The sequence below is a fragment of the Bombus affinis genome, chromosome 6 (genome assembly GCF_024516045.1).
Source record: "Bombus affinis isolate iyBomAffi1 chromosome 6, iyBomAffi1.2, whole genome shotgun sequence".
In the NCBI taxonomy this organism is placed as follows: Eukaryota; Metazoa; Arthropoda; class Insecta; order Hymenoptera; family Apidae; genus Bombus; species Bombus affinis.
The window spans coordinates 10,392,913-10,415,056 of NC_066349.1; the positions used below are offsets into that span (position 1 = coordinate 10,392,913).

The 22,144-nt window shown below is 33.3% G+C and overlaps 2 protein-coding genes across 8 annotated transcripts in view; one reads left to right on the forward strand and one right to left on the reverse strand.

The window, feature by feature from the left end:
* Positions 1–14,539, forward strand: LOC126918074 (intermembrane lipid transfer protein VPS13A-like). 3 transcript variants are annotated; one of them, XM_050725676.1, is made up of 51 exons: positions 3–288; positions 356–463; positions 558–684; positions 743–890; positions 954–1,165; positions 1,243–1,417; positions 1,475–1,947; positions 2,027–2,248; positions 2,315–2,427; positions 2,531–2,739; positions 3,087–3,253; positions 3,328–3,445; positions 3,513–3,809; positions 3,926–4,058; positions 4,151–4,381; positions 4,454–4,593; positions 4,661–4,758; positions 4,822–5,021; positions 5,097–5,276; positions 5,348–5,707; positions 5,793–6,176; positions 6,254–6,420; positions 6,495–6,756; positions 6,863–6,929; positions 7,058–7,395; positions 7,475–7,616; positions 7,683–7,975; positions 8,040–8,208; positions 8,282–8,473; positions 8,533–8,789; positions 8,863–9,124; positions 9,188–9,342; positions 9,406–9,608; positions 9,671–10,007; positions 10,116–10,328; positions 10,399–10,875; positions 10,963–11,232; positions 11,298–11,651; positions 11,730–11,909; positions 11,975–12,109; positions 12,178–12,329; positions 12,390–12,558; positions 12,629–12,822; positions 12,908–13,094; positions 13,169–13,297; positions 13,373–13,490; positions 13,555–13,678; positions 13,737–13,803; positions 13,890–14,035; positions 14,109–14,235; positions 14,321–14,539. In XM_050725676.1, exons 1-51 carry the CDS (start codon positions 148–150, stop codon positions 14,459–14,461), a joined length of 10,263 nt encoding a protein of 3,420 aa, XP_050581633.1. In that variant the 5' UTR covers positions 3–147; the 3' UTR covers positions 14,462–14,539. The 3 variants fall into 3 exon arrangements, 2 of the variants coding, with proteins under 2 accessions (XP_050581633.1, XP_050581634.1); XM_050725677.1 differs by having other exon boundaries at positions 8,548–8,789; XR_007711204.1 differs by lacking the exons at positions 13,737–13,803; positions 13,890–14,035; positions 14,109–14,235; positions 14,321–14,539 and having other exon boundaries at positions 1–288; positions 13,354–13,490; positions 13,555–13,643.
* The window catches only part of LOC126918078 (trithorax group protein osa), a 16,851-nt gene continuing 9,246 nt past the window's right edge, over positions 14,540–22,144 (reverse strand). For 3 of the 5 annotated variants that reach the window (XM_050725686.1, XM_050725685.1, XM_050725684.1), the window contains 8 exons: positions 21,954–22,130; positions 21,683–21,793; positions 21,339–21,498; positions 21,008–21,266; positions 20,708–20,873; positions 20,326–20,627; positions 19,919–20,158; positions 14,540–19,831 (listed from right to left, as the gene is read on the reverse strand). In XM_050725686.1, the coding sequence (XP_050581643.1) occupies positions 17,873–19,831; positions 19,919–20,158; positions 20,326–20,627; positions 20,708–20,873; positions 21,008–21,266; positions 21,339–21,498; positions 21,683–21,793; positions 21,954–22,130 (3,374 nt within the window). In that variant the 3' untranslated portion in view covers positions 14,540–17,872. The remainder of the gene's footprint in view (positions 19,832–19,918; positions 20,159–20,325; positions 20,628–20,707; positions 20,874–21,007; positions 21,267–21,338; positions 21,499–21,682; positions 21,794–21,953; positions 22,131–22,144) is intronic. The other 2 variants (XR_007711206.1, XM_050725687.1) reach the window with 2 other exon arrangements.

Genomic DNA, 22,144 nt, shown 5'->3' on the forward strand with positions numbered 1-22,144 from the left:
GGGATCAATAAAATTCTCAAGTTTCGCGCATGACGGAATTTATTTTGCGAATTTCTTAAGGTTATGAGATGAATCCATGATATAAAACCGTGTAGCACCAAATGCAAATAAGCAAACAATATAATAGACTTAGTTAAATGCGGAACAATGTTCGAAGGTGCCATAGCGGCGTTCTTGAATCGGCTTTTGGGGAAGTATATCGAGGATTTAGATACCGAGCAGTTCAACGTTGGTATCTTTTCTGGCGATACTTGCCTTACCGATCTTAAATTAAAACCTGAAGCTCTGGTAAGCAAATTTTTCTCTTATAAAATAATAAAATATATGAAGGTAATTAATATCTTTTGGTTTATAGTATCAATTTGGTCTGCCTATTAAAGTGGAAATTGGTCTAATAGGAAGGATTGTTTTAAAGATACCATGGTCTGGATTATTTTCTCAGCCAATTATTCTTTGTATCGAGGTAAACAAATTAGTAACAAATTCTTCTTTATTTGTGGTATGTTTTAGTTAATATCAAAAAGCATTCACATACAATATGTTAACTCTGCTTAAAGGATATTTATATAGTGGCTGTGCCTGCTACCTATGGTCCATATGATGCAGAAGTACAAAAGAAGTTGATAAGGGCAGAAAAAAAGAAAATATTAGAAGATTTAAAGGAAGATGAAGCATTCAAAACAGGTAATTCATATATGTATGATAAAGTGTGTGCACTAATTTCTTTTACAATTAATTTTAGAATTATTTGATAATTTGCTGGCATCTGTGACAAAAAATTTCCAAATTAGTATAAATAATGTACATATTAGATATGAAGAAAAGCTAAATGGATCTCTATGTGCTTGTGGTGTCTGTATTCAAAGTATATCAGTTATGACTACAAATAGGTAAATATTTAATTTCCTGTCATTATTTCCTCAGTATCTATATGTATTCATGTCAAATTGTAGTAAGTGGAAACCTGGTGTTTGTGCTAGTAATTTGAGTACAATTTACCAATTAATAAGGGCAGAATCCTTAAGCATATATATGGATCATGATACAGAATCTGCTCTTACGAGCACACAATGTGATTGGAATATGTTCAGTCTTCTAGCATGGAAAAGTACAATGCACAGAGCTTTACAAACCTTTGGCATGAAGAACAAAGAGTTCCAATTTTGTAAGTTTACAGTTTTATTTGTAAACGTAACTTTGTGTTTAAATATAAGTAAGGAAACTAACAATGTTATGTTGTAGTACTAAAACCATTCACTGCAAAGATAAAAGTAATTATACATAAAGGTAATGAGACACAAACATCTCGTATGTTGGTTGATATTGTCCTTCATGATGTGGCAATGCAAGTTTCCAAAGTGCAATATATTACTTTTTGTCATCTTTATAATTCGTTGTCACGTGCAATAATCAATAAGTACGTATATTGATTGCCATTTTTTTGTTGAGTTTATTCATCGTTATGTTATTTCAGACCATATATAAAATATCGTCCAAACGATAATGTAAAGGAAAATCCAACAGCTTGGTGGAAGTATGCTTACAATTCCATTTTAGATTACAATGTAAGACCCTATACATGGTCAAGGGTCAGTGAGCACAGGAAAAACTACAGGAAGTATAAAGAAGCATGCTTGCAGAACTTGTTGCGACCAAATGATACAGAACTAAAACTGGATTTACAAAAATATGAAGATCGTCTGACTATTTTAAATATGGTAATAGCTAGAGAGCATGCTAAACAGGAATTGAAAAATAAAACGATTGAAGAGAAACATCAAAGTATGAATACCAGTATTTCATTACAAAATGTAGTAGAAAACACAACATTGATTAAAGAAGTACAAAATAATGATACACAAGGACAACAAATTAAAGCATCATTGCATCATATTACTAATGATTCAGGAAGGAAGATAAAACTGGAAAAACTACCCCAACCAATAGGTACAATAGAATTTGTCTCAAATTCACAATCAAAATAAATACATATATGATAAAGACAACTTTTTATATTCTGTTTCAGATTATAAATTCAATTTTACTTTAGCAAACTGCTGTTTGAGTCTTTTAAGCTATAATAGAGAAATTCTTGTTGTAACTGTAACTCAGCTCTTAACGAGTGTTGAAATACGTCCTCTGCTGTCTGCTTTCAAAGTGTCTGCCCGAGCCGAGAGTTTTGTAATCGAAGGCGTTTCTGCAGAAGGTGACCTAGTGCCATTAATCACGGTCGACAATGTTTTGACAGGTATCAGAATTTACTTTATTAGGAATTAGAATTTACCACTAATTTTATCATTACTCATTTTTATAGGGAATGTATCAACTAACTTCTTGGCAGTAGATTTTGAAAAGAACGGGGAAAACGTGGATCCAACTTTCGACATTTCTATAAAGCTGGAAGCTATAGAAGTGACTTATTATCATGTAATAATATTTTTATGAGATAAATGTATTCAGGAATGTTAATTCATCCATCCAATATTAATTTATCAGCATCATAAAAAAATGATACCTTATTAAATTTTAGCATGCCATGGTAGAAATTATTCAATTTTTCAAACTTAATAATTCGGATATGCAAACGACAATTTTGTGGGCGTATAAATTGTACGAATATATAAAAAGAAATTATCTGGTTTTGGTAGATAATATTCTTTCTCAAACACTTCGGATTAATTTCAAAGTAGACATTAAAGGACCATACATCATATTTCCTGAACAAGGATCGATACAAAAGTGCGTACAATGCGAAACATTAATAAATTCTTAACCGTTTGAGTCCCAATGGTCATTGGAAAAAACAGGGTCGAAAAATCCTGAATAGCGCGATAACGCTTGCGAGGAGAACCAACGGTAATAGTGCTCGTTATATTTATTACTTTATGAAATACATCTATATCATTATATATGCGTACTATTAATTTACAAGTTTTGTTCAATAAAATACAAAATACCGTCAGTCGTCCATAGCGTTCAAATGTACTGGGACTTTTTGACACAAAATCTAAACAGCATGATCGCGCTGCTTGGGACTCAAACGGTTGAGCTTGTTTGGGTCTGGAAGTAACACAAAGGAATTTTAGAGGTGGACATATTCTTGTCATGGATTTTGGTAATATGAGTTTGTCTAATGAACTACAGTCTACAAACTTGCAACTTGAAGATGCGACACTCATGGAATTGGAAGAATTACTTTACGACAGAATACATATTGAATTTTCTGGAGCACAAGTATTATTTTGTCATTCAGGTACTAATTTTTTTTTAAATTCATTTTTTCAAATCTTAATACATTTATCCCAAATACTCTTTATTTTATTATAGGAGATGATTGGAGGTCAGCTAGAAAAAAGAAGGATTCTGAGTATCATTTTTTACCAAAGATACAAGCAACTACAACTATTTCATGTAGTATAAAACCAGAATACCATCAGTTACCAAGGTACCTCCTAATCTTTTTGCGCGTATTAGATCAGATTTATTGTAATTATAACTTATTATTTTTTTAGGATTAAAATCAATGTGTCCATTTCGAGTATAAAATTTAATTTATCAGAAAATAAAATACGACTGATTGCTCATTTCTTGAATTTATTACTATTGGCGTATCAACAGAATGTAGAGAAGTACAGGGGCAATATGAAACAATATGCTTATAAAGAAAACTTGAACAAAATTTTCATATCCATGAAAGACCTTAAAAATGTGCAACGTAGCGTATGTCTGTCATCGATTGAAATGATACAAAATAAAATCACGCATGTGTCTAAGGAACTTTTGACGAATCATGTTCAAAAACTCGATAGGTAACGAAGTAAGATTAAATACTAATGTACAAAATGTATTCCTCAATATTTTGATAAAATGCAATTATTTTATTACAAACAAACTATATATAAAATTTCTTTTTTTCATATCACAGAAGTGTTGTGTCTTCTGAGGTCAGTGAAGAAGACTTGGAATTACTATCAAAGACGATAAGTCTGTCTGGATTTGATGACAACGTATCTCCATATAATCACATCAATTTCTTGTTGAGATTTGCTATTGGAGAGGTTCTATATATATTGATCTTTCTCACTAGACTTTATTTATCTTTTAAAATATCAATTTTGTAATATATTCAATGATATTTTCAAATGTTTAGCTGTCAGTTCATTTGGGAATAATTCATTATGGAAGAGAAGAACCTTACTTGAATTTAAGATTGCATGGGTTGTATTGCGAAACCGCGATAATGGAATATGGACCTGCTGTACAATTTGGTGTAGGATCTATTCTTTTAGTAGATAAAACAAATGCTGGAGTAACTGGATCATACTTAGAATTAATATCTACTGAAGAGCCGCACGAAGTTTTTATTATATCGTATCGTAAGGTACTGTAATTTGTGCGATGAAATTAAGTCCTTTTTGTTTACTTCATATTTTCCTATTAATATATTTTATAGGTCAAATCGAACTGTCCTGATTTCAAATCCCACTTCAAAAGTATTGAACGATCTCTTGTCGTAAATATATTGAACATCAATATAAATCTCCACAGACCTGCAGTATTGAAAATACAAGAATACTGGTATAATTTGGCTAAGTATGTGTTAATATCTTTATTATTAAATATTTAATAAGAAAAAATCTGAATAAAAGATATTTTTTAGCATTTTTGAAAACAATAATCTTCTTGACTTCGCGGAGAGCATATGCTACAAAATTGCACATTGGAAAACGAAAGAAGACGATCCACCTATCCCACCTGGTAAAGAATAATAAAATTATTATAAATTCATTGTCTATAATCTTAATATTTTATCTTTTTTAGGTGCTATCAAATTGAATTATTCTGCTCGACTAAGCGCTCTAGTGGTAAGATTTTGCGATAAGGATTTAGATTTAATACAAATACAGGTCTTGGGACTGGAAAACGATTGCATTTACAATGCTAATGAAAGAATGGTATTGCGTGTACATCTTAGACATCTATCGATTGAAGATTTGAGCGAGGATACACTTTATTCCAAAGTAAACATCAAATTTATGAGACATATTATTACATATAATTTTGCGTATTCTTAATTTTAAATATTTCTTTATAAGATTTTAACCACAGAAGAGGATAAGGTTTTTGATTTAAAATATGTGAGGCATATGCCAAGATTATACACATGTTCGGATATCGATACAAAGCAAGATGATGTAATGTCGGATGGAACATTTAAGCTTTCCATTGGAAGAATGAATTGTGTACTTATTTGCAAAATTCTATATGATTTGAAGGTATACATTTCATATTTATATACCATTATTATATTATAACAGTAATGATAAAGTTTTGTTCATTCTCACAGTATTTTTTAGCGCCATTTACTTCAACGTATTTCTTGCAATTTAAGAAATACTTAGTTGAGAAACTCATGGATGGGATTGGAGAATTCAAAAAAAGTGCAACGAAATTGCATATATTTATTGATATTCAAGGTCCCATATTTTTGTTGCCACAGCGTAAAGAAGTTCCAAGTCTGTTGGTATTAAATACAGGTGCATTATCAGTTGAAAATTTCTTCAAAAAGAGTGATCACTCTACTCAAAGTGTTAAAATACCCAGCAGTGACTCAAACCAATTAATAATTGACAATATTCTAGTAAAATTAAATAATATGACTGTGTCCAGGGCAATTATGACACTCAGTCGTGATCTAGAAATCCAAGTAAGATTTAATGTTTGAAAAAGTAGTTCTTTAAGAACTAAATAATATTTAAGTAAAGTGATATAATCAAATGATGAATTCATAGGAACCAATTGTCGAACCGGTACATATTCGTTTTGATATTAAAAGAAAAACAGAATATCGCAGTGCAATGGAATTTCAAACATATGGGTTATTTAATATACAAGGTTCTATGGATTTTGCATATATTAATTTGAGCCAAAGAGATTTAAAGTCTAGTATACTAGTGTGGAAAGACAATGTATCCAAAATTATTTTATTTAAAGATACATACTATAACGAAATGCAATCTGCAATGACGAGCCAATTAAAAAAAATTAGTAATGAAGAAGCAATGGTAAAGAAATTGGAAGATTTTCTCACACATAATGAAAATTCTGTATGTGAAATTAATACCAAATTAAGCCTAGAAGGGTTGCAGTTAAATTTGTTTTTAGATTCAGAGGAGGTAATTTATCATTTAATTTTATTTTAATTTGTCTATTCTACCACATACGATTTATACCTATTTTCAATTTATTTCAGGTATTAAGTTCACCCGTCCGTGATTTGAATCACGGCTTATGTAGACTAATGTTCGGAGAAATAATTAATACATATGCGTTTTACAGTGATAGAAGTTTGAAGATGAAATTATCTCTTCAAAGTTATCTTTTGCAAGACACTCGAAAAGATTCTCAGACTATCAGAAAGTTCGTATATTTATACTCTTTCTATTTGGTATATTTTTAACGTAGTCAAATAACATCTTCACTTTGGATTGAAGGATAATTCAATCACCAGCAAGACAAATAGGAATGCAACCTGAATCTTGTATATCCATATCAATGTCTCCTATTGTTGATGTTATGTATACTCGTACGCCAGCTGGAGAAAAATGTTACGATGTACTTATTCAGGAAGTAAGAATAAACTTATCGGTGCCATTCGTGATGCACCTGACTCGGTATATTATGGATTCTTTCCCGGGTGATCAAGTTGATGAAGGAATTGTTAATCATGGATACGAAAATAATAGTTCTACTACAGTAAGTAATTGAACATTTTCTTTATGTTATTATATATAAGTTACTTTATATATAAGTAGATAACTAATTTAATAATACTCGCAATACATATTTGTATCAAATCAAGAACAGAGATGTTACTACTACAGAAAGAAATAAATTAAAATACGCTCAATATTTTACAGAAGAACCAGGTATTTACACGTATTTATTAGAGTTGAATGTTTTTATTAGTATTTTTCAATTTATATAATAATTATAAAGTGAAAGAGCAAATAATTTATTTACAATTATTTAAACATTAATATTTTATATAATTTAGATGCTACAGTATCTGTAAGGATACACAAGCCTGAGATTTTGCTTTTCGGAGATTTGAAAGCAAACAATGCACATATGATTTTATTACAAGCAGAAATGTCGATCGAGAGTAGTAGACATAGCTGCTCATCATCGATCGTTTATACGTTAACTGACGTACGTGCCAAATCAAAGAAACAAGGGAATTACTCGCACCATATTCCCTTCTGGTTATTATGTCCCTGTGATATTGAAATTTGTAGAAAAGAAGAAGCACCTGAATTCAATGTCAATTATATTGTCACAGTGAATAAAATTGATGTTCACGTCTCCGCAGAAATTATACATACATTTATCAATGCAAGTATTATAATATAGATTATAATATTTTTTATTTTCATAAAGTTTAGTAACTATAAAATTGTATATACACATTTAGATATTGAATGAAGCTACAAGCTTTATAGATAGTATCAATGTGAAACTAGAAGACAGATTCACAAATCAAGATTTTAACATGCACACTAATTTGTGGACACCAAAGAAAATTTCGAACGTGCCATATAAAAAATTGCATGATGGTAAGTTTTATTGTACAAACGAATTTCTGTAGGATTAAAATAATTCTTATAGATTGTATTTTACAGATGATTCACATCTAATCTATGAATGTAACGATCGAGTGGTAACTTTTAATGTGAAACCATTAATATTGTGTTTACTACTAGAGATAGAATATGCAATGGAACGATTTTCTGTTATAAAAATGGAGAGTACAATTACAATTTCTATTAATGATTGGTTCAATGATTTTAATCTAGAATCGAATGTAAAAATTCATGCATTCTGTTATAATATGGATTACAAAAATTGGGAACCTCTGATTGATTTGTGTTCAGAAGATGATATGAATTACAAACCATGGGAATTTACAATAAAGGTAACTTTTGTAACACATGAGTGTAATAAATTTTTATGTTTTATATTTTTTGCTGTGTGTGTAGATGCGTCATGGTGAAGCATTCATGATAAATTCAAATTCAACCGATTCATACCAGCATATAAAACAGGATGCATCAAAAGTCAAGAAAAAGAGTTTTAGAAATATCGATCAGGATGTTACAGATATGGTTTTTATAACTCCAGACCATTTAAATGTAGCAAAATCAAGTGGTACTTAAGACTAAATTCTTTATTTACATAATTAAGATTAATAAATACATTATTAAATATGTTTTCATTATAGAGACAGAAATGTATTCGACATATGAAGAAGACTCTGATACAGATGACGAAGAAGGACAGAAAAAGTTAACTAGAACTTCTAATTATTTGTTCAATAGTAACAGTAGTGGGGATGAGGACAGTGATAGTGATGATACCAGCACAAACGAAGATGAAGGATTAGAATTGACACCGGAGTGCAATGTGGATTCTTGTAAGGATTCATTACAACAATTATTACAATTAATCATCATAAATTTGTTATTATAATAGGTTTTCAATCACCAGTTGGACCGCTCGGCCGCGAATCAATAAAATCAAACGATACAGCGGTATACATTATCGTATCAACGGAAGAAAAGCTCAATGTAGTAATTACGCCAAATTTAATTATCGTGGTAGATATTATCATGAACGCATTTAAACAAGCCACTAGTGGAATACCGATTGTACCTACTAGTATGAAGAAATTAAATCTTCAAAACGATATTGGTCATGAGAGCCGAATAGAGCTTCTTGTTCCAGACGAAGTCAGTACATTTATCTCAATTAATACATTATTTTTAAAAAAGATGATTTTTACGACTGCTTCTTTCATCATAGAATAACGAAAACGCAACTCGAATTATTGCCAGTCAAGATTACCATGATATTAGTCCATCCGCAAGTATTCCTAGCAGTCCAGAAGCGGAGCCTCATTCTGGACTTGCAAGTCCGCAATTAGTTGACAATGAAATGGATTTTGCTGATCCCGACACAAATTTACAGAATCATTCAATGCCAATGCAGGAAATATTTGAGAAAGATTCCTCAATCAGTATATACAAAACAATTACTGGAGAAGTTTTACGAGTCATTTTTAAAGGTATTCTTAAATGCAAATATATTATCAATGAAGTATCTTTATCTTTTTTTATCACAATCGTAGGATTTGAGGATGTACTGGTATACTGTCCTAAAAGGCAGGGGTGTAACTTAATTCCACTCCGACCTATCAGACACGATGTGCGCTATCACTTGATCATAGAAGCTACTATTAATAATTACTTATATCGTACAATTACTGTACGATCACCTTTATTGGTAAAGTATATAATTTTTTACTTGTTTCATTATGATTTTATTTTAGGAGTATTTTCATTTTAGTTTCGCAATGAAACTTCGTACGCATTGGGTCTTTATTACAAGAAGTCATTGTTGGATAAATTGGGACTCACATGTATCGGTAAACCTACAAATCCTTTTGATGACAATATCAGGATGACAATCATCGAACCTGATTCCACTTATAGCATTCCTTTATACATAGCCTATCATTTTCCTATATATATACTGCCTGCTTATTTAGAGTAAGTAGAAAATAAATGCAGTAAGGGCGTTACTTGACATTACAAAATAAATCTTGTTTCAGAAAATATCAGGTAAGCGAGGAGGGAATTTACTGGAAAGAGCTAAGTGCAACAATAAACGTGATTAAGGATATATGTTGCAAAATGAAGGACGATGAAAGTAATTCTGTATTTTACGTCAAAGTTTCTTGTAATGAAATTCCAGTAATCGCAAGATCAAGTTGTCACGTACCGAATTATTTGATAAACATTTATCCTCCATTTATTTTCAACAATCAACTACCATTCGTTATAGATGTTTATATACCTGCTATTAATTACGAAGTAAAAATTGAACCAGGGGAAAGAATAAACATGCACTCGTTGAGTTGTAATATTGATGTCCAATTTACTTTTAAGGTATGTATATTATGTAAATATCGTATTATATACTAATATATATCGTATATTAATATAACAAAGCGTTCAATTGGTCTAAGTTGTTTGTAATTTTTTTTGCCATCAAAGATTCAAAATTATTTGGGTGCATATTGGACTGGAACGACGAAACTGAACACGAACTTGGGGAAGAAATTTGTTGTTATGAACGCTGATAGCGAGCTAGAATCGGCAAAACCATTTTTATTATGTATAGAATTGTGTAAAATTACAAGTTGGCATATTGTTATTCAATCTCAATATTGGATGATAAATAAATCCGGACTACCTTTATACATTCAGGTAATTAATTTGTTTCAAAGCGCAACTATAATATATACATACTTTACATGTAATAATTTAATACTCCCAGGAATGCTACTCCCATATAATTAACGAAATACCAGAAGAAGAACTGATGGTGTTCTCTCAGAAGAATAATAGAAAGACTACAGTCAGATTGAGAGCTCATCAGTCTGAATGGTCTTTGCCTTTTGGATTGGAAGGAATTACTTCCATGTCTTTGATTGTGTGCAAAGATATAGAAAGAGGAAGAAAGTACAGAATTCTAACAGAGATTGAAAGTTCTCGTCTTTCTCCTAACTTCACGAAGATTATCACGTTTCTTCCATGTTTCTATATTACTAACAAGATGAAAAGAACCATTAGATTTATGGAGGAAAATGATCAAGCAGATTTGTGGAATGATCTTCTTTCTGGACAAAGTCTACCATTTTGGCCGGTTACGGAATCAATGAAGATGAGAATAAAGTGGAGAAACAGTCAATTGGTATCGCAACACTTCGGTATTACACATGTGGGAAAAACTGTATTAAGAATGGATAACGGAGTGAGTATTTGAATACATAATTACATACAAAATCATATATATAGAAAGATTTCAATTACTATAAATGATATGCTCGTTTATGTATAGTCAGCAGTTAGCGTAGAAATCAAAGGTGGTATTAATTCTCCATATCATGTTACATTCCAAAAATACATGGCGGGTGATATACCTTTAAGGATAGACAACTTTTGTGATGATTTATTTTTAAAAATTAGTCAGTGTAATTTGGGTCAAGTAGTCCTGATAAATCCATTCCAAAGTCTATTATATACATGGGACGATCCCACCAAGTCCAGAGAACTTATTTGGAATGTGTACAATAATAAAAGAACTGGATACAATGCAAGATTTGAAAGGGTAAAATATAATTTTTATCTTGTTACAAAATGTAATACAATATGTGATGATTCTTTCATTTTTAGGATGGATATGGACAAGAAATTGTACCACTTGTAATCGTTGACAACTCTAACAGCAGAGTATCCTCTACTTCTTCAATTAAATCTCAAAACAATAAATTAACTTGGTTGGAAAGCAAATCTGGAAGTTTTAATAATGAAAACAATGATTGCGACAATGATATAAAATCACCAATGTTGAAAAATGCACAGGAAAATAAAACGGTAGTTTATTGGGTCAGTTACATGGAAGGAAATCAAAGAATTTTGTTATTCACTCAACAGGAAACAGTTTTTTTAAAAGCGAAGAGTATAGTCGATCCTGAACCTAGTAAAAAGGAGGTATTTCTTTCCTTTGCTGGTATTGGAATCAGTATTGTGAGTATATAAATATTAATTAATTAAAGTGACAGAAAAAATATTTCTTATTAGATAATGAATTTAACATGATTATAGATAACAAAATCTAATGAGAATCTAAAAGAACTAGTGTATGCTAACATAACAGATTCTGCAGCTCATTGGGAACTTTATTTTGACAAGAGATGGAAGAGTTTATCTTTAGAACTGAGTGCTTGGATAGAGAGCAAATATGTAAATTCTTGTAAAAAAGCACAGCTAGAAAATTTCATTGATGTAAGTACATTCTACAAACTATCAATTTAAATGTAACACTTCAAGTATAAATACTAAACTTTCAGGTTGATCTTGTAAAAATGCACATGACCAAACCGTTCTTCGGAAAATTAAGAAGGACTTATTCTCCAGGAATTTGGTTGCATTGCAGGAAGTCTATGTCACTCACTTATTTACAAGGCTATATTCATAGGATACAGGCATATACTGTCATAATATTATCTTCAATTAATATTATTTAGTTATATTATTGAATTGACTATTTCAGGTGGATAATCAAATTCGTAATACTACGTTCCCAGTGATTTTGTATTCAAATTTGCAAAAGAGTATCATTAAATATGCAGGCAATCATAAATTGAAGCACTGTATAGAATTTACATGTTTGAAACAAAGGAAACTAAATTACAACGTTTACAAGTACGTAATTCTTGCTAATACTGTATCAATTGTATGCATATAATCAAATGTATTTCGTAGGAATATTTGTGTCATAGTTAGAGAATTTGATCTGAATTTACAAGAGGGCTTTCTTCTTTCTCTGATCGATCTAATTCCAAAAAAACCAGAAACTAAGTATTCTATTGCAGCAAAACTAAGAAAGGATGTTTCCACCATTCATATCTTGCCTTCCAATAAAGCTAATAATGTAAATATATATACTTCTCATCATTAATATATTAACATAATTACAATTTATAATAACACATAAATTGCAGAAGACAACTGTTAAAAGGAATAATGTGATAGAACATATGTATATTTCTCCAATCTTAATACGCTTAATATTGTTGGCTGATACAGAAAGACCTAACATTTATAACATTAGTGATATAGCAGATTATAAGAATATTGTTCGATTTATTTTTGAATATTCTGAGAAGGGAGGGTCTGAAAAACACGCTGAATTTCGGTACGAAAATATTTAACATAACAAACAATATATAACATACTTATATTCTGCTAATTTTATATATATATCTTTCTTTGGATTTTAGACTTCCATATTATGAAAGAAACTTTATCGCAATTAACACTAAAGAAATTCTGTTTGATCTATCACGATCTTACGTGGCTCAAACTATGCAACAATTTCATGTTTTGATTCGTTCCACTACAGTCTTAGGAAATCAATGCGGCTACAACTTTAGATCACCAGGAGACAATTTTTATGAATCTAATACAGTAAGTATGAATTGAAAATGTTCTGAAGGAAGCAATTTTTTTATGCTAAGTATTATATACGTCGAATCTTTCAGTTGATTTTATGTGGAGACGAAATAGCAGAAAAATTAAGTTACGAAGTGGCATGTCAATTGGGTTATGCTACCCCTGACACCACACAAATATCAGTCTTTAATTTTAACATTGAGCCTCGTATAGTTAAGGTATGTTAAATACAACTGAAGAAATATTAATTGCTTGATATTAAGGTAAACAATAGGTACCACTTTTTATTTTAGATGAAGGAACCGTGTATTCAAAATAAAGATGTTCCTCCCTTGAATCTTTCAATTCGTACTTCGTTTGCTACAGAAATTGAACTAGAAACCTGCAGCTTAGTAACTGCCTTTATTAGCAGTGAGTAGAAAGCATTTTATCTTATTAATTTATAAGAACTTTAACTGCATAATTACATTTGCAGGTATTCATCAAGAAGAATTGAAATATTTCTTCAAAACTTTGGGGAAGAAAACGTCGATATTTTTTAATACTGAAAGTTCCTCTTTAAAAGCTTATTCAAAAGTAATAGCGGATATTATAAAAAGGTAGTATTAGTAAAGTATTGTACATAAGTTGAATTTACATTTGAACTATGCATTTCAGGGCACAAGAAATAGGTCATAAGTTCATATCTCGTATACGTTTACCACGCTATATCAATCCTTACAAGGTAACGTATAAATTTATTAAAATATTATTTATGAATAGAAATTCGATTAAAATAAATTCAACCCTTTTTCTTTCACCTTTTATTAGGGAGTTGAAATATTTTCGATGCATAAGGCAAAAGGAATGCATCTTCTAAGTGTAATTAATAAGAATCCAGGTATTGAAACAGACACATATTGGGCACATACTATCTTATCAAACGATGGAAAACATATAGCTCTTGTTTCATTGCAGTATGTATATGAAAGTTAATTTTTTTACTTATAGATCGTTAACTTTTCTTTTCAATTTGTATTTCGTTTATAGGCGATTATATTTTATTGAGAAAGGTTGTACCTGGGGATCCTTAAATGTAAAATGGACTTTAGAGACTCATCAATTACTATCACCTCCAACAATAGTTAACAATAAACTTATCCTGCACGTAAACAAGGTACTTCTTTACTATACACATTGTATAAATTCATCGCTTATTCCTATTTAAGGATATAAATGTAATGAATTTATCTTACCTGCAGAATGAAGGTACTTTGTCACCCATGGTAGATTGGTACCTGGAGAGTGAAGCAACAGACATTCTGGAGTGGCTGTGCCAGAAAATAAATATAGCGATGATCTTGAACATGGAGAACAGTATATGTTCAAAGCAAGTTGTATAATTGGAATCCAAGCTATAAAAAAAAAGATAATTATATATTTAAGATAGTCAGGCACAATAAATTCTCTAACAAACGCAATACTTCCTCGTGTTTATATTGAAAACCTATATCTAAAAGCAACATTATTTTCCTACAAGTACAATGGTTTTTTCTCATACTCAACTTTCATATAGTTTAGAAATTTTCTATGTAATATCGCGAAATTTAAGATAATCATATACATACATATTTTCATACTCTCATCGTTAGTTCCCATAGATCACGGTTTCGTATATCAGAGAGTCAGACATATCTACATATTATAGTCATTTGGATAAAGTACGTCTAGTTTATTTCATAATTTATTTACAAAAAGTCTTAGTAAATTACACTTACAGGCATCTCCACTCGAACTAAAGTAAATAATTTAAGAACTACACGTATTTAGATATCTATAGAGTAGGATACTTTGGGGTCAGGGAGAAGCTGGGATTAGGGAAAGTGTTCTGTTTTAATGTGTTTACCTCATCATCGTTATTCTTCTTCTATTCTCCTTTTTTCCTCCTTTCTCCTCACTTGTTTATTCCTCAAACAAAGTCGAATCTAAATCGTTTTCATTTATCCCGTTTTTGTTTTCTTTTATTTTACACATGCTACCCCTATGAGAACCGAAACACCGTTCATTTTTATGTATGAAATCCGTTTCTACGAAATGAGAAAAGGAAGTACCGACATAGAAGGTGTGCGACGATGAAATCGAATGTAAGTTGTCGTTCATTTCGGCGGACATTAAAAATGAGAATGGTTTTTTCTCGTTTTTTTCTTTCCTTTACATTAGATAAATGTATATGCAAGAACCGTCGAAATATGTGCAAAAAGCTGACAATGGGGGGAATAGTACTTGTTAGTTTTTCTCTCTGTTTACAATAACATGCGCTTTGAAAAGCATAAAAGTTTCATGATTATAAATACGTCCCATCGGAATCACTTGAATGGTACGATCGAGAGCTTAGATCCGAAAATTCTATGTTTCTTACCCTTTTCCGGATATATTTCGTTTCGGTACATTATTGAAAACTTTCTCTCTCCGTCTCCCTCCCTCCCTCTATCATTCGCTCCCTTTCACTCACTTTCAGTCTTACACTTCGTATCTTTTTCTTTTTTCCGAAGATGTTATTATTACTACAATGTTGTTTTTCTTCGATTCCTTCCTTTATCACTTAGTACGTGTTGAAATTTGGTCACAACGGCATTTAATTATACGTACGTTTATCCCAAAAAAGAAAAAAAAAACAGAAAAACCGCATAAATATTGTTTCTTCAAAGAATTTTCCTCTACTTTGCAAAGTAGAAAAGTGCAAAAAAAACAAAATAGAATGAATTAGAAATAAAAAATAAAACAAAGCACTCAAAAAAAAAAAGGAAAAAATAATGTGTGAAATACTATCTCGATAATTTCCATCAGAGTGGGATAGCATTCTCTGTAAGGTACGCAAATATGTTAAGCTGCCACTTGTCTATCGTTTAATATTTTGCTCTCGATCTTTATCCGTTCTTTTTATGTGTAAGCTTATATATATACATATAATTATTATATATATAGTTATACATATAAATATATATAATTATATATATTTGTATATATGTACATATACAATGTGTATACAGCAATTTTTTGTTTTGACAGACACTATTCCCCACCCCTTTTTCTACCAGCACCCCCATCCTTCGTGCATACAACCAAAACAGTCATTCGCGCTCTTACTATCATTATACAACATACAAACTTTTCCTTGATGCACACGAGGATTACAAGCACGCGAAGAGATGTATGAAATCGCGCGCAATCTAGTCCTTCGATTTTCTTCTTCCTGTCGTACTTTACATGCACACGTATTCAAAAAACGAATCGATTTAAATTGTCTCGTCTCCATCTATATTTTTCTAATTTCTTATTTGTTCTTTCCCTTTGTTTCTTTTTTCATCCTTTTTATCAACTCATACACACACGCATACATAGGTTGTCATCCATGTCTCATTCAAACAATAGTTCTCTCTCTCTCTCTTTCCTAACAGCAAAATGATCACACGCTATTTTTCAACGCTTCTCTCAACTTCTTTTTTTATTTTTATTTTTTTTTTTTGTGTTTTGTTTCTCTTCTATCATTCGTGCTTTCGTTCATTCTTTCACGAACTAAGTCTCATTTACATTCATTCGTTAATCGGTCTTTCTTTACCCATGCTCTCGCCCTCTCAGTCCTTCACTTTCTCTCTTTTCTAGCAATGTCTTTCTTCAGTTCTAGTTCTGCCTGTGCTTCTAAAGTCGAGACTCTCGGTGGCCTGCTTTTCTCTCATATTTTCTTTTTTGTCTGCAAGGGAGACCACCGTGGGCGTTCGCGCCGAGTTGCATCATCTTTCATTATTTCATTTTTTCCTTTGTGTAATCATCATCACACGGCGCGGCGCAATTCGAAATAAGATTCAATGGAAGTGTGTGTTATCTACAAAATATCTTAATTACTCGCTAATTACAGCACAAAACATGCAAATATAAAAATTTGCATTATATTATCGTTAATATTTATATATATAATCGTCACCCGATATTATCGCTCCACATCGCACCATTTTAGGTTCGTCAAAACAGATTTCTTTTTTTGTTAGTTTCAATCGTCTCATTTTTTCTTTTTATATATATATTATTATGCTGCTAAACGTTTGTTTCATTTCTCTCGTCTTTCTAACATCTTTGTTTCATTTTTTTCTTTCTTACTCCCTCCCTGTCGTCCCTCTATCGCTACACCCCATTTAATATCTCCACGAGTTCTCTCATTATTTCCGTTTCTCGGTTTTTCTCTGTTCACAGTTTAGTCCTTCCCCTCGCGAAATTTTCTTTCTTCTTCATTAACTATGAAATATCTTACACTATCGATATTATCCCAATTCATCAAGTAGGAAAGGTATACTCGACGTGCATTGACGCAAATATCGTCGCAGTATACCTTAACTCACTAACACCAATAATTAACTTTCTTACTCCTCTGGTTTTTTTGTTACTCGATATAAAACTACAACCACATGGCGTTATATATTATATCGACACTTTGTTCCTTCTCTGCACACTATATCCCGCGTTTCCTTTTTTTTCGTCGCTGTTCTCTCTATATAATTCTTCATTTCACTCGCACTCCATTTAACTACCTTTCTAACAAATTTTCGCTCTCTATCTCGCTCTCATATTCCCTAAAATGAATAGCAGCAACAGCAGCTTTTTTTCTCTACAAGCTGTCTCTTTCTCCATGTCTTTTGTTTGGAAACAAAAACTGATCATCATCATCACTTTTTGCACAAAAGGGGCTAAACAAACAAACACCCGCGGATCAACCAAGAACAAAAATGAAGAAAAATATACCATCCATTAGTAAAAGAAAGTTACGTGCCCCTGGAACACTGGAACAATACACGAGCAACGATTGCGGCCACTTGCTGATCTAAAATTTGACTCATCACCAAGGCGAGTAATCGTGATTCGTGCTGTAATAACAGAGTTCTGTTATCAGGATGCCTGGCGAGGTTCAGCAGCGTACCAGCAGCACGTCGCAGCATGTCCAAACTGGTGCCCATTGACTCAGGATTATCACGTAGTGCAGCCAATCCATGTTGATTTGCAACCCCCAATGCACTTGATTCTGCCTGTTCGATAAACGCCACCAATAGGGCCACGCAAGGTGTCTGCAAAGCGATTGTACGAGCCACACCACTGTCTGCTGCAGATAGAAAGTGAAGCAAGTTCACGCCGAACTCGCGCAACACTTGCTCCTCACTTCGGCAGAGTAGCCTGGTCAATACCGAGCAAAGTCTCTGAAGTCTTGAGTAAGGGGGTGTAGCAACTACTAGATCTACGTTGCATTCCGTCACGCAAAGCTTGCACAAAGCCTCCAGTGCTAGTCGTTGCGGTGATAAAGAAGAGTTCGGGCCAACAGTGGGGAAAGGATCTTGTCCATGAGCAGCAGGACACACCGCCCAATGCAGAAGACCATCCAACACCGGTCGAGATATTTCTTCTGGGTGTTGACTTAGATCCATGTGACCGGCTATGTTTGCTGCCATAACCAGCACGTTTTCTCTGATGTGATGCAAAAAATCCCACCACCACTCGCTCTCTCCTTGTAAGCTGCTGCAAGAGTCTGCGAAATCTGCGTCCTCCTCGCGATCGTAGTTTCGTGTTTTCTGCGTCCTTACCGGATGTTCGTGATGCAGTAACAATAACTTACCAAGAAGACTCAGAAACGTTACATTCTTGGCGAATTCAGCCTCGTTGCCCGGGATAAATGTGAGATTCCTTAGAATTGTGGACAAACAGACGCAACGTCGAGCCAGGTTATCTTGCGTCTCTGTAACAAGATACAAACTTGCTTCGTCCCTCGAGTAACTCTCGTCCTCGTAGTCGCTTATTCGTCTTCTTTTTAACGTGCCAGCTGGATCTTTTATGTTTAATCTTGGTCCCTCCTTATTATCATCTTTCATTACTGATTCTTGTTCCTCGTTCTCCACTTTGATCTCAATTTTCTCCACCTCGGCGTTGCTTGTCATGTCGTTCAAACCGTTTTGTGTAGGCACGGCCTCCTCTTCGGGTTTCGGTATGTCTGCAAAGTGTTCACCCATATTGTTATTCACCTTTGTCTCGGTGTCACACTCTTTCTTGAACCCGTCGTTCTTTTTCTCAAATAGTTCTCTCGTAAGATCGTTCATCTCAACCGGTTCTTTCTTAATCCTCGACAAAACATCACTCAAAGTTTTTGTCTTCTTCTTCTTGTCTAGCTGTTTCTTCTCATTCGTTTCTTTTGGTTTCTCCCCAGGTTCAGCTGTCTTTTGAGAGAACTCTGATGCTTCGAGTGTACCAGAATCTGCTTTGGTTTCGTCTTTCATGTCTGTACACTCTACTTCCTTCTGCAGCAAAGGCGGTTTCTCGTCTCGAAGGAGGCGGGCAAATGGTACTGATCCTATTTCAGATTGAAAACACGTCACTATGTACTTAGTGGTATTATTATCAACTTGCCAGGGTTCAGTTTCTGATTCACAGTCTTGATGATCCCAAGATCTCCTTGTGTCTAGAACAAACAAATCGTCATCTCTTGGAACGATTTTTACTGGACGACCACGTCTCGACAGAAACGTGTAATTTGCTGATGAAAGTAATTTCGTTCGATCTTCAGGATCAATGGGACGTGTTACGGCACCGAGATCGACTTCCGGACCATCTGCTGATTGGTTCCAATTTCGATCATCTTCATTTACTGGTGATTCGAACATATCGGACAAAGAACGTGAGAAATGTTCCAACAAAACATCCAACAGCCCAGGTAAGTGTGCCAGCCCGAAATAACTTACCTGTAGAATTCATTTCGTTATCGTTTAGTATTTACGTTTATTCATTATTGTGTATGAAGATACTAAAATATATCAAATGAAACTTACAGAAGAGTCATCGAATAGTAAGATATTTAATACATCAAGAGCCCAACAGCTTTCGGCTAATAAGCCTGACCTCAAGGCCATCATAATACGCCAAGCTTCTATCGGTGCTACATCGGCACGTGTAAGTTTCCGCCGTTTGTACAGAAGTGGTGTCATCGCTTCCACACTATCGGGAGGGAATGTCATTTCTCTTTTCGATGTTGGCTGCTGGCTAATCATGGGATTTATACCAAGCTGATTCTGTGAACCAATATCGATTTATGAACAAAGGACATACAACAAAAATAAAAAATACTGATTAATGCAACAACAGCAGAAAATAAAAAATGATTAAAAAAATAAGATTAGATGACTAAAGGGGTTTGAAATTTAATTGAAATAAACATACTAGCTACAAAATAAATTACCTGATGATTTCCAGGTGTAGGATAAAGAGGGGACGGTTGATTCGTATAACGATGATCCCACGGTGGAGGAGCGTGAGCTATAGCATTCAATGTCGGCTGAGGTGTGGTTCTATTTGGTTGCTGGCTACCCCACTGTTGACTATTAGGAAGTACTGACGAAGGCGTAGAAGAAGCAGACTGTGGTGTTTGCTGTTGCGGTTGTGGTTGTTGTTGCTGTACCTGGGGTTGTGGTGGTTGAGATGGATATTGAACTCTATTATTTCCACTATTACTATTGTACTGATTAGTTGTATTTGGCCATCCTGTAAATAAGGATATCTCGTGTAACGTGTTTATTCATATATTTTAATGCGCTTAGCTATCGATATTAAAATACATTTACCTGGGTAGGCTGGTCGTTGTTGATTATATTGCGGATACTGTTGGTCTTTGGCAAAATCTGGGTGACGTCTAGGTGGATTTGGACCTGGCGGTGGCGGTGGCATATTCTTATTTGCATTCGCACCACCTGAGTATATCTGTGTTCCTCCAGGAGCTCCATATCCACCCTTTAATATTGACCATAACATTTAATTCGATTTATAATAATAATAAAAATATTTATTATAATATACCATGGTAAAATGAAAATTAAAAATAAAAATGTAAGAACAAAAATTGAAAATAGAACATATAATATCACCTGTTCCGGTCGATAATAATCTTGAGGGCAAGAATAAGACGAAGCAGCAGAAGGCTGTGAAGGTGAAGAAGGTTGGCTCGTTGCCGTTTGTTGCGGTACAGTAGGTGGATGTGCTTGAGGCGCAGATGGATAGCTATTACTTCTTGCATTAGGTGGTGTACCCGCCGAATAATTTGCTGGCTGTTGACTACTACTATATCTATTGTATATATCTTGTCCGCTAGCATTGTTCGGCGGCATATTTCCCCCAGGGTATCCTCTGTAAGAGTCCTGAAAGTTAGACTCCGTTCTTTCGTTAAATAAATGGTTCGAAATGAGTTTAATCTCTAACCTATCAACGTCTGGTACATAAGGTGAATAATGTGATCGCGGTGAGTAAGGTTGATTAAATTCTCCCTGTTGTGACAATGTGTTTGCTTGCGACCGATTGTACTGATCTTGAGGGTAGTTTTGGTAGGAACCTGTATTCTGGTAACTGCCTTGTTGTATACCTGTTTGAATGCAAAATCAGATTGTTTCAAAAGTATATCAAGAAAAAAATTCGGATAACGTTATTACAAATAACAACAAAGAGAAGATAGTAAGGCAAAATGTCGTGCGAGAAAATTGAAAGTAAACGTAGAAAAAATAAGTTTAGTTGTATGTTGTGAAAGGAGACAAGGGTGAGAGAAGTACCTGAGGCTCGTAGCGGACCAGGGTGGGGCGTTGCGTTCGACTTGCGAAAAAGGCGTCCCACGCCGTCGTCGAACGGATTCGTGCTATTCTGCCCGCCCTGGTTCAAACCACCTACCAGAACATATTCTCTCAACCGCAATTCCTTTCACATGCTTGGTAAAGTGTTTATTATATCGAACACTCTTCCAAATCGTTCATTATCAAGATTTTATATATTCAATATAAAATGTTTCAACATAGCGAAATTGAAAAATAGAAAAGAATTTCTTACCTTGATGTGGAGAAGGTGCACTACTCTGACTAGGTGGTCTTGGAGGAGGAGGTGTATACTCTGACGAGGGTCCTCCGGGTGTACCACCAGTATAACCACTCTGATAACTTCCATAACCATCCATGGAAGCATTACTTGATCCAGCAGCAGGGAAGGAATCTTGTGAATTGGAAGATCCTAAAGATACGAAG

Coding starts and splice junctions, on each gene's coding strand:
- LOC126918074 (XM_050725676.1), top strand. CDS start 148: ATGTTCGAAGGTGCCATAGCGGCGTTCTTGAATCGGCTTTTGGGGAAG. Junction 891..953: donor TCAGTTATGACTACAAATAG/GTAAATATTTAA, acceptor GTCAAATTGTAG/TAAGTGGAAACCTGGTGTTT. Junction 12,330..12,389: donor CTAAATTACAACGTTTACAA/GTACGTAATTCT, acceptor TGTATTTCGTAG/GAATATTTGTGTCATAGTTA.